This window comes from Diadema setosum, chromosome 5 (genome assembly GCF_964275005.1).
Source record: "Diadema setosum chromosome 5, eeDiaSeto1, whole genome shotgun sequence".
Lineage (NCBI taxonomy): Eukaryota > Metazoa > Echinodermata > Echinoidea > Diadematoida > Diadematidae > Diadema > Diadema setosum.
The window spans coordinates 13882868-13898016 of record NC_092689.1 but is presented as its reverse complement, the minus strand read 5'-3'; the positions used below and the strand labels follow the sequence as shown (position 1 = coordinate 13898016).

The window sequence follows — 15149 nt, the reverse complement described above, 5'->3', positions numbered from 1 at the left end:
ACTGAATTTACATCAGTGGTCAACATACCAGCATGGTGATCGGGAAGAAGACGAAAGATGAAACGCGCATATTATCTATGATGTCATAATTATGAAGCGCAGATTACGCGCAGATAACAGTTGAGCATACATCCGTAAGATAAAGGTATCGAACCATTGATTCCACCGTGTAGTCTGCTCGCAAGATTGAGGGAAAGGAAAAAAAATATTATGATTGTAGAAAGAGAGAGAGAGAGAGAGAAAGAGAGGAGGAGGAGGAGAAGGAGAGGGGGTAAGAATTATTATGTTGAATTCTATAAATAAAAATTGATAGGCCCACTGGTCTTTTGAATGAAGAATGCAGTCTATACGGCTGAGGGAAGAGACGTTTCGATAATGTTCCAATAATTCGTTTGTGTTTACTTTGTGGGGGTGTGGCTAGTGGCATCTCAAAACGGAGATCTCTAGTCAAGTCGAGAACAGTGGCGTGGTCTTCGTAAGAATAATAAAATACAGAATCGATCGATCAGCTTTGTCTTTAAACAGAGTGGGCATAGCAGATCGAAAGTTTACTGTGTTCCCAATTATACAAATAAGTGATCGTCATTAGCATGACAATAGAGACCCCCTCGGCTGAGTGGAGTAAGCCCAATGATGCATAATAAGGTAGTAACGATACGCTCCCTCGTTGGCAACAATGGGGCCTTGACAGATTAGTCTAAATTCCGCAGTAATATTGCTATACCTTCAAATTCAAATTCATCAAATGTACGGAAAACGTGAAATTATTTGCATCGATACCTTTGAGATGTTTGTTATTAGAGATGAAAGATACATGTCGACCTTTATTAAATGATTCTTTTGAAACACTACCGCACTACGAGGCGTAGAGTGTCTAAACCTGTCTGCATATAAAGACTAGCAAACCTGTCTGTGTGTGCGCGTTACACATGTGTTGAGCGCGCCACTGACAATAGTCTAGCCAGTATCATTGTGTTAAACAATACGTTACAAACCCACTAAATCAACAGAAGTACATTAAATTGTGGCCCCCTCGCAGTGTAGGTCTAATTGCCATCATCTCATCTTTAGATGCACACTTTCATACAAAAATCTAGGGGCATATCCCTGTGGCCATCCAGAGCGAAAGAAAAGAAAGTGTGATATTTCATTTGGAAAGTTGAAGAAGCATTTGTCAAAGAGCATCCCCAACGCATCGGTAGAACCAGGGAGGTGGGAACCACGGTCTCTCTTCGCAGCTCACATTGTATACAAGATTTATCTAGGACATCTACACTTGCAAAGTATCGTCAAAAGTCATCATGCCTAACTCAGGATTCCAGGGACAAATTAACCAGAGCTTCTACGGAACCCGTAAAGCAGATCTGGTGCCCCTAGGAGATCAGTACGTAACCGGGAATCTGCCAAACCCAGCATTTTGGAGCAGGTTCATGAGGGAACCTTTCTCCGGTGTGTCGTCTGGATCATCGAGCTCGCGGTCGACGCTACGGGTATTGACTACCACTGAAGTCCTCGCGCCAGTGCGACCGAGCAACATCCACTCTCAGCTTGGAAACCGGTCAGTTGCTACGATTTAGGTTGCTTGCAACCTGGTTATCTCCCTCATTCATTGGTAGCTGTTTTTGAGCTTCTGACATTGTATACGTCATCATTATCATCTATGTTTATTGACCCTCCCGAAACCAATGTGTCAAGACGCCACTTCATAGTTATTGTGTATGAATTTCTGGTTCTGTGTAACCAATAGTTTAAATACCAGCAGGTTACCAATAACGAATTGGTTTAGTTCGAAATGGTTTTAATGTTCCGTGTAAGTACCATGTTTAGGCACCTACATGCAAAATACAAACATATCACGCATTGAGGGTGCACGCAAATTGTTGAATACAAACTTAACAGAATCAATACATGTGAATGTGAGGAATCTGCATAAAATTAAGCAATGCTGCATTGCTTTTAGGGCGTAGACTCCCAGATAATGAAATCAAGTTTTGATTTTTAATGCAAAATTTGCAGTTGTAACGAATGAGAAATTATGAAGTATGAGATGCATACGCCGAAGATGACAAAATCACAGCCCATCACATTCAACTGAAAGAGCGGTGTGACAACCGGGGTGACAACCCAGTTGAGATATTGCATATCGTCTCTCCTTCCGATCATATTCGTACTGACTGTATCCCCTCCCCCCCCCCCCCCATGTGGTCAACCATACACATGCTTGCTCCTGATTCTACCCCCTTCGAGGATGGAAATTGGTTCTAATTTTGACCCCTTATCACGGGCTTTTGGAAAGGAGGCCATTAAAATTACCCCACATCATGATCTTTCACAGATTTTTGGAGGGAAACTCGCTAGCAAAATTACCCTTTGGATGAAGGAACCGAGAATGCCGAGGTGAAGAGTGTCCACAATTTCAGCACTTGCTGACAAGAATACCTTTAGGGACTTTCTCATGCTGAATATACAAGAGAAGATGTACTTTCCTGCGAAAAGAAGGCCAGCCGGCATGCATTGCAACAAAATATGCACATTGAAGCACATTCAGGGGAATCGGGGCAAAACCATGAAGAAGCCGCACTATTCCTGTACATGCACGTATATTTCGGAATTTTTCGAGGATTTTAAACTAACCCTTATATCGGGACCCTAAGGTTGTTGGGGAAAGATTTGAAAGCTTTACCCCTAATAGAAATATTTCGGGAAAAATCATATAAACCCCCATAATCCAACGATCCTTTCGGGATTTCCCCCTGAATATTGCTCCTGAAATATACCCCTTTTACCTCCCTGCTTTTACCGAAAAGTTGGGAACCTACTTGCAGGAAAGACGACCACTGGGAGAGGGGGGGGGGGGGGGGAGGGGGAGACTGTTGTAGGTTATCGAGGAACTGAATTTAAACGTTTGGTTGTCGCTCCTTGTCTGAGAAGCCATACTGTCCGACCAACAGGACAATGCGGGATTGCCCACCCTCTATTACGAGGTCATTTAATTTTTTTTTTTTAATACGTAGCCTAATGACTATACCTATCAACGGTAACTAAATTGAAGATAAATTATTTTTCATAGAATGCTGTCAAAAAGTGACAATCTGTTGACACGCGAGCCAGACAGGTATAACGATCAAAATAATAATGGCGTATGCCAACCAGTCAGGATACCGTATTTGCATACATTTTGCACGATGATGGTTTCGCCATGCTCATGAATACACGCGAAGTTTAGTGTTGTTTCTCTCCGAGCAGGTAAACGACGCTTCCTGAACTCATTATGTTGAGTGCATGATACAAAATAAGGTCTACAATAGTGTGTTAGTAAATGAGTTTTCTCTTGATTGCAAACTGCGTAATATTAATAAATCGAACAAGAGCACACAGACTGGGGTTTGTCATTGTATGAAACGTCGCTCTCTCTTCTGCGAAAGATACTTGGGCGAAAATATTGCATCGTCTGTATGAATTTGTGACATCTGAATACAACGTTAGCATCAGCGAAATTGAGTCTATAGATTAAAGTACGTGTATAGGGATTAAACAAGGTGTCTGTTTGACAGCTATATAGCTATAGTGACAACCATCAAAGTATGGCCGAAACGGCTGATCGGGTACTCTAGGCCTTGGAAGGAGATGCAGTTGGGTGAGCGCAAACAACTCGAACGGAACATGGACGCTGGGAAAGGAATTGATCAATTGCATTGACACATGTCTCATGAAATCTATTATGCAAACTGACATCGATCGCCGACCCTCAAGTGCGTTTTCAAGCAAATATTTTCATTGAGAAAGCTCTCCTCTGGCATGAGTCAATATTGGGTTACTTGTACAAGGGCGACAAAGTAGATTGTTACAGTGTTTTAAAGGGTGTGTACAGTTCTGGTCGAGGTGAGGATTTAGCTTTTAACGTTTTGCAAGATATTCAGAAATCACTCTATGAGATGTCAAAGAGCATGCAGTTCTAAGGGGTATTAAAAGTTTATTTGATGAAAATCGGTTTTGAAATGGCTGAGATATCCAAAAACAATGTGAAACAAAGAGATCCTAATAAAGTTGTGGCATGTCGCCTTTTATTATTAGCACTTTTTGGATATCTCAGCCATTTGAAAACCAATTTTCATCAAATAAACGTTGAATCCTTCTTAAGATTACATGCTCTTTCATATTTCATAAGAGGCTTTTCATTATCTCACTTACGAATGTTCAAAACATGAATCCCCAACTCAACCAGTACTGTACAGTCCCTTTAACATTTTTTTTTTTATTGTACGAATTGTGTATGTGTTTCTATATTGCAGCGTTTTAACATTTTTTTTTTCATTGTACGAATTGTGTATGTGTTTCTATATTGCAACTATCAATACAACATTCAATCTATAAGTGACTGAATATCAGCGACACGAACTGTTTTTTTTCCTCGAATATCAGGTAATCACTATCATTAGTTATTTTTGATATCAAAGAGCTAAATAAGATTACTTGTATTCGTTATTGACATTATATTATCTGGAAATATACAACCTATTATACTTCTTTCATAGAGTTGATATTTCCTTTCCTTTCTTTTTTGATTGGGTTTATTAAAAAGAAAACGCAAGTTGTGTACATCGGATGGGAGTATCGGCTTTTAAGTTTTTAAATGAGAACATCTGATACTATAAGATAACGTTAATGAGATGAAAAGAATCATGCTCCTTAGACATGCAGGCCTATTTGTGTGGGAATGCACCCCATGATATGGTTGTGACTCCTCAACATGCAACATGCTTTTTGCCCTAACCCCTACGGTCTTCATTATTCACTTCTTATCACAGATCAACCGATGGCACCCTACCCAGAATCAAAACGTCACCGTCCGGTGTCGTCGGCATCGAAGACCAGGCTCCAAGTGACTCCACCGAGGTGGGATCGCCTCCGTCCCGTGGCCACGCGCGGGACGCGCACATTCCTCTTGTTGCTCTAAACTCGCTCGCTCCTTTCGCAACCACAAGCAAGCCTACGTGCGGCTATTTCTTCTCCCGAAACACTGACAACAGGAAGAAAAGTATTGGCATCCCGGCCACCGACCTCGTAGCATACCGCTATTATGTCAAGTAAAAGACTACACGTCATAAAAATCCAATGCTTACACATTTAAGAAGAACTCTTTATACAACGCAACCATGTTCGTTATTATGTAAATAATGTACCGGTATTTTTTGATGCCATTTCTCTTTCATCTTTCGTGAATTTCAAGTATTCTTTATATTTCTATTAAATCTCTATAAAAACTGATTCTTGCCTTCAAGGAATCTTCCTGTGCTATGTGTAAGTTTATATCACTCATTCTTAATGCACAATGATATGGGACTGGTGAATTCCTTTACTCGTTTTTAAGTGTGTGATTACCTCACCTTCTGTGTCAAAATATTCTGTTACATGGCACGTATAGATGATAATTTTTATGTTAACATAATGATGTCTTAGATTATCTTTACTACCGGAATTTATTTACATTGTTTGCTATGACTGAAAGTGGGATTCTGATGTCAATACATTTCCCCATGATATATTGTCTACCTATTTCCTCACACTCCGCGTCGTCATGGTCGTACATAATAGGTAACATACAAGATAACGGCTTGATGTGTACTTCACGAAATATATCCACGAAATATCTCTAAGCCTATTTAAACTATCGCTGTGTTGGAATAGAGTCTGGAACTCTTAAACAGCAACTTTATTATTATTTTTTTTTTTTGTGGGAAGCTTAAGATGTCTGTTTGCAGTCTACTTAGTTTTCCTTATTTGGTTATTCTTATTTTGGCTTATCGAACTCACTTTGAGGGATATAATTATACAGTGTATAAACACATGTTTGTTCTCACCTGGAACAATCACTGGTTCTCAACCAATATTGGAAGCGTGATTTTTTTATAGGGATTTCCACCACTTATTATAGTTGTTGATGCATTGAAAATAGTGTAAGAGTGTTGTATCATTATTATACTTCTGCGATATCGATCGTTAACTTCTTGTCTGAATTTGTTTTGATACGTAATTTGACTATGAAGTCATCGAAAATAATGAAAGGGCACGAATATAATCCCATCTTGTCTGTATGTATGGGCCATCAGGCCATTGAGTGCCCACCACCAATATATCTTGCAGGTATATAGTGAGCTGTATAGCTCGTGCAGGCGGGTACATGTGCAGCTTACAGTGCCCCTTTTACGTTTTCCATCATTTCGCTATATAATATTTTGCAACCAACGTATATTGTATCTACCCCAGTATATCATCAGACGTGCATGTGCCTATGATAATTATCTATTTAAGATATGCAGAAAAAGCTGCTGAAAACTGCTTGTTCAACTGTGACGAACCAATAGAAATGGAGTAAAAGGGGCATGAGCTTTCGATCCTACAGCAAAATTGAGGCTTAATGGCCATCACGAAGATTCTGTTATAAGGATCGAAAGCTCAGACCCAGTTAACTCCAATTATTTGTTTACATGCACATTATGATATGCATGTTGGGGTCACATGCTGCCGAAATTGTATATCTCTTGAATTATATAGCGACACTCTCTACACACCATTGCCAACAATCTCATCCACTATATCATTTTCATCAGTTTAGCTTCCATCCTGTCTGATTTATCACTCTATATTCAGTGTTGCACTCGTGTCAAGGACAGCTGCTGTTTTCCCTTCGTGGGCCACTGTTTGTAATAATCACCGATCTCCATTATCCTCTCATTCACCAACACTGCATGCAAACTCGAGTATATTACACGAAATTTGCCTTTAAATACATGTATGTATATTTTTGCAATTAACGTTGATAGGATGTGTTATGCTGTATTTTCCAAGATGACAACGATTACCTGATTTAAATTGCACATTTTCGTAACGTTGGAAATTTTGCATGAACTGAGTATACGAGTAGTTGTATGAATTGATACTGTCGCAGTAGTATTCTGTATAGAAAGGTATGAATGTGTAATGCTTTTATGAAGAAGTTGAAAACAAAATGAGCTTGTAATATGAATGCATGTAAAAAAATCTATTTTGTGTGCAAAATTGATTAAAAATTGCAATATTCTTTGTTATTCACCGATTGCCTTCAAAATATATAATGTGTATTGTAAAATTATGTAATAATCTTTGCAATAAATGTTTAATGTAAGAGAGGAATGCATTTGTTTATCATCATTATTCGTGACTTTTCGCGAAGGAGGCAACACAAAGACCAAAAACTCCCATCTCAAAGAGGAATGCATTTGTTTATCATCATTATTCGTGACTTTTCGCAAAGGAGGCAACACAAAGACCAAAAACTCCCATCTCAAAGAAGAGAAGACTACCAAGCAGTCCTTGTTATTCTCAGCTATCTCTTTGCTGTTTTGTGTGGTGTAGGTTTTTTATTGTGGTTGGTGCTGTTATCATTTAGTACATAGTGTTTACTGTTACATGGCTTGTATTGTTGTAGGTTGAAGTAAGTGCAGTCATGTCCAGTCCATTGGTTTTTTTTTTGTTGTTGTTGTAGGTATCAGCCCTTTCCAACTTGGACAAAGATGCATCATAGATCTGAAAGACCATACCTTTTAGTGCATATAATTATGTAGTTCGATGGTAAGACCACGGAGGTATGGTGTATTCTAGTAAAATGAATTTCCTTTGTAGAAGTTATCACAATATTCGACACCACTCCTTGGTCAGACCATACATAGAGCTACTAACTTCATGGTCAGACCAGACCAGAATCTACTCCATTAATTATTAATAAAGTCAGATGGCTCAAAGATACTAGCGCAGTATCGTTGGAAGCAAATTATAGTGACAACGATTATAACTAATTATCTGCGTTTGTAAAGTTTTTAAAGAAATGCAACAATTTTTTGTAATGTGAAGTGCCATCCTGTTCATGTGGCAGTTGTGCTAGCTTGTCGATTAACCGTAGTGTCAACTTATCAATGTGAATGGGTAGTGGTATAGGCTACATGTATAAAGACCCATGTGTACAGACAGGCATATAAAGAGCCACATGTTTTGATCATCGCAGTGGCAGGGGGTGGGGTGGAAAATATGCGCCATCTATTGTGCAAAGATCAACGAGAAATAGAATCAACTTTCACAGACTGATATTCCTTTATTACATAGTGAGTTTACAAGCCTTCTTGCACTTCTCCAATGTTTCGATGTTTATCCAGCTTTACATGAGCCGGGTTTGTCGAGAATATATGAAACTATCCCAGTGAATTTACACAAATTCTGAAAAATCAAACTAATTTCTTTCTGCTAGGGAATTTCCTTTGAAAAAAAAAAAAAAACTTAAGTAGATTTGGGATCGATCGACGTAAAACTGAGGCAGAGCACCTCAAAACATTTATACATGTATACTTCTTCCTTCTGAAAACATATTTTACACACACACGCCCTTATTGTATGTATGTATGTAAATCAAATGTATGCACGAGAATATTACGGTCTACTGATAGCCCCGAGATAGAAGACAGAATATATCATATATCATATATCATATATCATATATCATATATCATGCTATGTCCGTGAAGACTGGTCTCTTGCACCTCCAAATGATAGTTGTAGCAGGGAGGGACTGTACAAAATGATTGTAAAGGGCCTGCATCAGGGAGGTGACATCCCTCCCTCTAGGCTATACATGTATAATGTACGGTACATGTAATTATGTCTTTCTGGGGAGGTGAGAAGAAAATACACTGTAGGAAATATATCAGGCGATCCTCCTTTGTACCACACAACACAGTTCAAGCGTCGCAGAACAACCAGTCAATCACGTAGCAACGAATCGAGCTCTATTGGTTGCCTGGAGTCAAGCGTAGTGATTTGCATGTGGGCGGAGCGCGCGCCAAAATTTAGGGTTTACTGATTGGATGACGCCGAGCGGCAACGGCAATTTGCATGGCAGGTGCTTGTTCGCTGGATTCGCGGGTAAATTTGGATCGCATGCTCGCGATATAAATTCTGTCCGTTCGCCGTGCCAAGATACAGATCAACTCTGATCACAACTCCAATCATGCCTGCCAAAGCACAAGCTGCCGGAAAGAAGGGATCGAAGAAGGCCAAGGCCCCCAGGCCAAGTGGGGACAAGAAGAGGCGCAGGAGGCGAAAGGAAAGCTACGGCATCTACATCTACAAGGTGCTGAAGCAGGTTCATCCCGACACTGGTATCTCCAGCCGTGCCATGTCCATCATGAACAGCTTCGTCAACGATGTCTTCGAGCGCATCGCCGCCGAGGCTTCCCGCCTTGCCCACTACAACAAGAAGTCGACCATCACCAGCCGTGAGGTCCAGACCGCTGTTCGCCTCCTCCTCCCCGGTGAGCTGGCCAAGCACGCCGTGTCTGAGGGCACCAAGGCCGTCACCAAGTACACCACCTCCAAGTAAATCGACTATTCGAAGTCGGTTTCTTGGGAAACCCAACGGCTCTTTTTAGAGCCACCAAAACTTCAAGAAAGAATTCGTGAAGATAGCTCCAATTCATAACAAAGCCTCATAATAGGAAACTAACTTGAAGTACAAAAATATCGAAATTGTGCATAACGTTACGACTCTATTTAAAAAAGGCAAGTACGATCAGAGCAGTTTACGCTGTGGTTATGTTAGCCATTCAGGATCAGTAGCTGTTAGCGATTTTTTAAGCATGTCTTTCGCTTCTCATTTTGTATACGCATGGACATATGGGTTTCACTGAACACGCATGATACATCAGTTAACTGGTAAACCGAATGAAAACTAGGGGTAAACATCGGACCTCATCGAAATGGGTGTATGGACTCCATTTTGATATTGCACATGGAATTGTATGTACTTAAAACCCATACTGCAGTCTATACCTTTACATCCATACTAACCGCCTTTTGATGGATCCACATCGTTAGAAAAATATAAGCCTACCATACATGGCGATACAGTACAAACTACATACGCATTACAAGTGTACATGATTTAGTACATCAGCTCATTAGCTCCATGCTCTTATCGGGGAGGTTGTTTTTATTCACCTATTCAAATGAGATAAACAGATTGCATGAGAAAATACGACTTCTTCGAGTATACAGGCCCGTAGCCAGGATTTTTCAAGGGGGGGTGCGGTCACTAAAAAAACGGACCTTCGGTACCAATACCAATGATGACACACACACACACACACACACACACACACGCTATTATATATATATATATATTTTTTTTTTTTTCTTTGGACGACCGAACTACAAAAGTTGTATAAGAATTTGCGCGCGAAGCGCGCCGCAAATTGTGAATTTTGACTGTTTTAATGACGTTTTAAAGTCTCGAGGAAATTTGTATTTTTGTCTGTTGCATGCAATCGCGTTACGGTATTTCATCTAGGAAATAGTAAAAACTCATTTTGCCAGGAAGTTGCAAAGTTTAATTGTGTTCGAGATTCTGCGCGCGTAGCGCGCCGCAAAATTGAGAATAGTGATTTTCCTGGTGTTGTTTTAACTTTTATTTTTTCTATTGTATACCCGCGTTAGCAGGCCTGAAGCCTGGTATGCGAGTTTGTCAAAAACGAAAATAAATAAGAAAATTTTTAAAACAAAATGAATTGTAAATGTGAACCATTTATATTTTGCCTCCTTGTGGTAGGATATTTCCAGCATTTCCGAACTTTCAAATAATCATTTTAGATTAATGATATTAAAGGTAGTAGATCCGATTCGCAAACATCTCCAATATCAGTCAAATGTCATATTAACCATCATGCTAAGAAGGTTTTCTTTGTGAAATTTGGAGGTCAATGAAATTCAAAAATTAAACATCCGTTAGCCATTGGAAGAAGTTGAGTGCAAATTCAGACCTCAGGCTTAGTGCTCAGATGTTTTCCTATTTGATTTGATCTGTCTTACTGTGCACACTAAGATACATACTGGAATGGTTATTTCTTATCTATTAAATTATAGTAGGTTATTTGGTTACTAGCTGTCTCTGGGCATTTTCGAATTGGGCTGCAAACAGTGGCGTATCTAGGGAAAACGGCGCCCGGGGCAAGCACGAAAATTGCGCCCCTAATTTCTGAAAAAAAGTGTTCAACCCCTACCCCATCCCGGTAGGGACTTTAAACAAAGTCCGCATGATGCTTTTTCAAGCACTTAAAAGGGATCTTTTTGAGGGTGATGTAAATGTAATGAATTTTGATAGATTTTGGCGAGCGAGCGCAGCGAGCGAGCCGAAAATTTTTGTATTTCAGCTTACAAAACATGGAATTTTTGTCATTTTTTGCTTACCAAATCTTACAATTCTAATCAAGATATAGTGACAGCCTTATAGATATCGATTTATACCAAAAGAACTGAGGACTTAAAAAAGTACTCTAAATTAGTGCGCGCGAGTGTGCTGAAATTTGTAAATGTCCTCGTCATCATCACGTATTGTTCTTATATTTTTTTTATATAAATTTTGGCGAGCGAGCGCAGCGAGCGAGCCGAAAATTTCTGTATTTAAGCTTACAAAACATGGAATTCTTGTCATTTTTTGCTTATTAAATCTCACAATTATAGTGACGACCTTATAGATAACGATTTATACCAACAAACTGAGGACTTGAAAAAATACTCTAAATTAGTACGAGCGAGTGAGCCGAAATTTGTATATTTCTGCGTCATCATTACGTTTTTTTTTCTTATCTTTTTTGATTTTTTTTCTTGCGCCCCCCTTCCCCGTATGTTCGAAACCGTTGGCGTCCTCTTTTGATCCAATCGGCGATCGCTTCAGAACGAATGAAATTGCAGTCGCTGCTCCGTGTAACATTTTTCCTGCTAAATATAAAATGACATGAGTGAACACAATAGACATTATCATTTTGTCCGCGTCATCGTCACGTTTTGTTCTTATCTTCTTCTCTTTTTTTAAACAAATTTTGGCGAGCGAGCGCAGCGAGCGAGCAGAAAATTTTTGTATTTCAGCTTACAAATCATGAAACTCTTGTCATTTTTTGCTTATTAAATCTTACAATTCTAATCAAAATATAGTGACGGCCTTATAGATAACGATTTATACCAACAAACTGAGGACTTGAAAAAATACTCTAAATAAGTACGAGCGAGTGAGCCAAAATTTGTATATTTCCGCGTCATCATTACGTTTTGTTCTTATCTTGTTTGATTTGTTATTGTTTTTTTGCGCCCCCCCCCCCCGTATGTTCGAAACCGTTGACGCCCTCTTTTGATCCAATGGGCGATCGCTTCAGAAGGAATGAAATTGCAGCCGCTGCTCCGTGAAACATTTTGCCTGCTAAATATAAAATGACATGTGTGAACACAATAGAGACTGCCATTTTGTCATCATCACGTTTTGTTCTTACCTTCTTTTTTATACAAATTTTGGCGAGCGAGCGCAGCGAGCGAGCCGAAAATTTTTGTATTTCAGCTCACAGAACATAGAATGTTTGTGTGAACACAATAAACATTGTCGTTTTGTCCGCGTCATCATCATGTTTTGTTTTTATCTTGTTTGATTTGGTTTTCTGCCCCCCCCCCCTTACCATTCTCCCTCCCCCTTCCGGGCGAGTTTTTTTTTTCTTCTTCTTCTTCTTCTTCTTTTTCTTTTCTTTTTTTCTTCTTCTTCTTCGTTTTTTTTTTCTTCTTCTTCTTCGTTTTTTTTTTTCGTTTTTTTTTTTTTTTTGCGCCCCCAAGGAGTGGCGCCCGGGGCACGTGCCCCCCTTGCCCCCCCCCCCCCCTAGATACGCCACTGGCTGCAAAGAGATCCACTTCCTTTAAGTTAGAAGAGAGATAAGTAAATAATGATAAAATAAACAAACAAAAAAGAATGAGTTTCTTTTGTAATACTATCTGACAAACTTTTTACTTTACCATTTTACTTCATAGCTCAGCACTTTCCATTCTCTCTCATACCCTCTTACAGGCGCGCCGGAAGCAGTTTTGGATTGGGGGGGGGCAAACATTGGAGGGGGCTCAAGATTAGACCATGCATATGTTACACAATATACAATACACACATACACATACACACAAACACACACACACACGCACACACATCTATTATATATATATATATATATATATATATATATATATATATATATATATATATATATAAAGTGGCGTATATACGGTGGGTCGAAAACATAGGGGGAACCATAAAGTAATTTTGACGGTCTGTATGCTTGTGCGTGTGTGCGTGAGCAATAATGGGACTACAATATACATTACGGAATGTGATACATTGAACAACGCAGTCATTGAGGAACATTGTAAGTTTTCCTTACATGGATTATGGAATGACGGTATGAAACGATCGACAAATTATATATTGTGCAGCAACATAAGGTGAATGGCACAACAGTAAAATGCGAGCGAGCGAAGCGAGCGAGCTTGGAAATTTAGATATTCTACAGTTCCAAAACTGGAGTTTCAATTGTAGCTATAATATATTTCGCTTTGGAAATAAATGGGGGCGCATCGGGCGCAACTGCCAATGACTGCTGACAATTATTGGCAGCAACATTAGGAGAATGGCATAACGATTCAATGCCAGCGAGCGAAGCGAGCAAGCTTGAAAATTTTGACATTCTACAGTCCCAAAACTGGGGTTTGTAACTATATCTTTCACTTTGGAAATTAATGGGGCGGCGCATCGGGCGCAACTGCTGGCAATTACTGGCAGCAACATTAGGAGAATGGCATAACGATTCAATGCGAGCGAGCTTGAGAATTTTGACATTTTACAGTCCAAAAACTCCCGTTTGTAGCGATATCTTTCGCTTTCGAAATTAAGGGGGGCATCGGGCGCAGCTGCTGGCAATTACTGGCAGCAACGTTAGGAGAGTGGCATAACGATTCAATGCGAGCGAGCGAAGCGAGCGAGCTTGAAAATTTTGACATGTTACAGTCCCCCAACTCCCGTTTGTAACTATACCTTTCGCTTTGGAAATTAAGGGGGGGGGGGGCATCGGGCGCAACTGCTGGCAATTACTGGCAGCAACATTAGGAGAGTGGCATAACGATTCAATGCGAGCGAGCGAAGCGAGCGAGCTTCAAAATTTTGACATTTTACAGTCCCAAAACTCCCGTTTGTAGCTATATTTATCTTTCGCTTTGGAAATTAAGGGGTGGGGGCATCGGGTGCAACTACTGGCAATTACTGTCAGCAACATTAGGAGAATGGCATAACGATTCAATGCGAGCGAGCGAAGCGAGCGAGCTTGAAAATTTTGAAATTCTAGAGTCCAACAACTGCTGTCGTAGCTATGTTTTTCGCACACCGGGCTCAACTACTGGATGCGAGCGAGCGAAGCGAGCGAGCTTGAAAATTTTGACATTTTACAGTCCAAAAGCTGCCGTTTGTAGCCATATTTTTTCCCTTTTATTCATATATTTTTGTATGCATATTTATTTTATTTTCTTTGTTTATTCATTTATTTTTGTTATTATTCATTTATTTATTTATTTTATTATTATTATTTTTTTTTTTTTTTGGGGGGGGGGGCTTTTTGGGGGGGCAAAAATGCGTTTTGCCCCCCCCACTTTTTGGATTGGGGGGGCGGCCGCCCCCCCTGCCCCCCCACTTCCGGCGCCTATGCCCTCTTACCCATTACATTTAAATGAAATACAACTAAAATGAGTTTGCGTGCCTGCATAATACTCTTTGGAAATTATAAGTGAAAATTTTTTTAGGTTTTGGCTCACTTTAAAATGAGAACCAATAGAACTGTCACAACATGAGAAAATGTATAAGTAATAATCAACACTACATTTCCGAATTTGGCCTGCAAAGAAATCCGCTACCTCTAAGTTAGAAAAGAGATTAGTAAATAATGATAAAATAAAAAAGAAAGAAAAGAATGAGTTTCTACCGCTGTATCTAGAACAGAGCCTGAAACGGTGCAGGCTCAAGAAATCGTTTGTACTATAATACGTCTTGAAGTACTGTGTGATACTGTTGACTCAGACTTTTACAAAGCTGTGAGAATTGTAATCCAATCCGACTCATTTTGTCTCTCCTGATCGTTCGTAAGAAATGCTAATTCATGACCACCTTTTCACAATTTGATTGGAGCATGCATTCATAATGGAAAATAGTTGACATAATAATCTATCCCCAGGCATTATCATGCCAACATGTACTTATATACATGTACTATATC

At 39.6% G+C, this 15149-nt stretch overlaps 2 protein-coding genes across 2 annotated transcripts; both read left to right on the top strand.

Annotated features, from left to right (window-relative positions):
- The first annotated feature begins 975 nt into the window (after positions 1 to 975).
- Positions 976 to 5268, top strand: LOC140229111 (uncharacterized). The gene is made up of 2 exons (XM_072309376.1): positions 976 to 1558; positions 4809 to 5268. The coding sequence occupies exons 1-2, from the start codon at positions 1302 to 1304 to the stop codon at positions 5089 to 5091; spliced, it is 540 nt and encodes a 179-aa protein (XP_072165477.1). The 5' UTR covers positions 976 to 1301; the 3' UTR covers positions 5092 to 5268.
- Positions 5269 to 9037: 3769 nt separating this feature from the next.
- Positions 9038 to 9409, top strand: LOC140229109 (late histone H2B.L3). The gene has a single exon (XM_072309375.1). The coding sequence runs from the start codon at positions 9038 to 9040 to the stop codon at positions 9407 to 9409; it is 372 nt and encodes a 123-aa protein (XP_072165476.1).
- The last annotated feature ends 5740 nt before the right edge of the window (positions 9410 to 15149 follow it).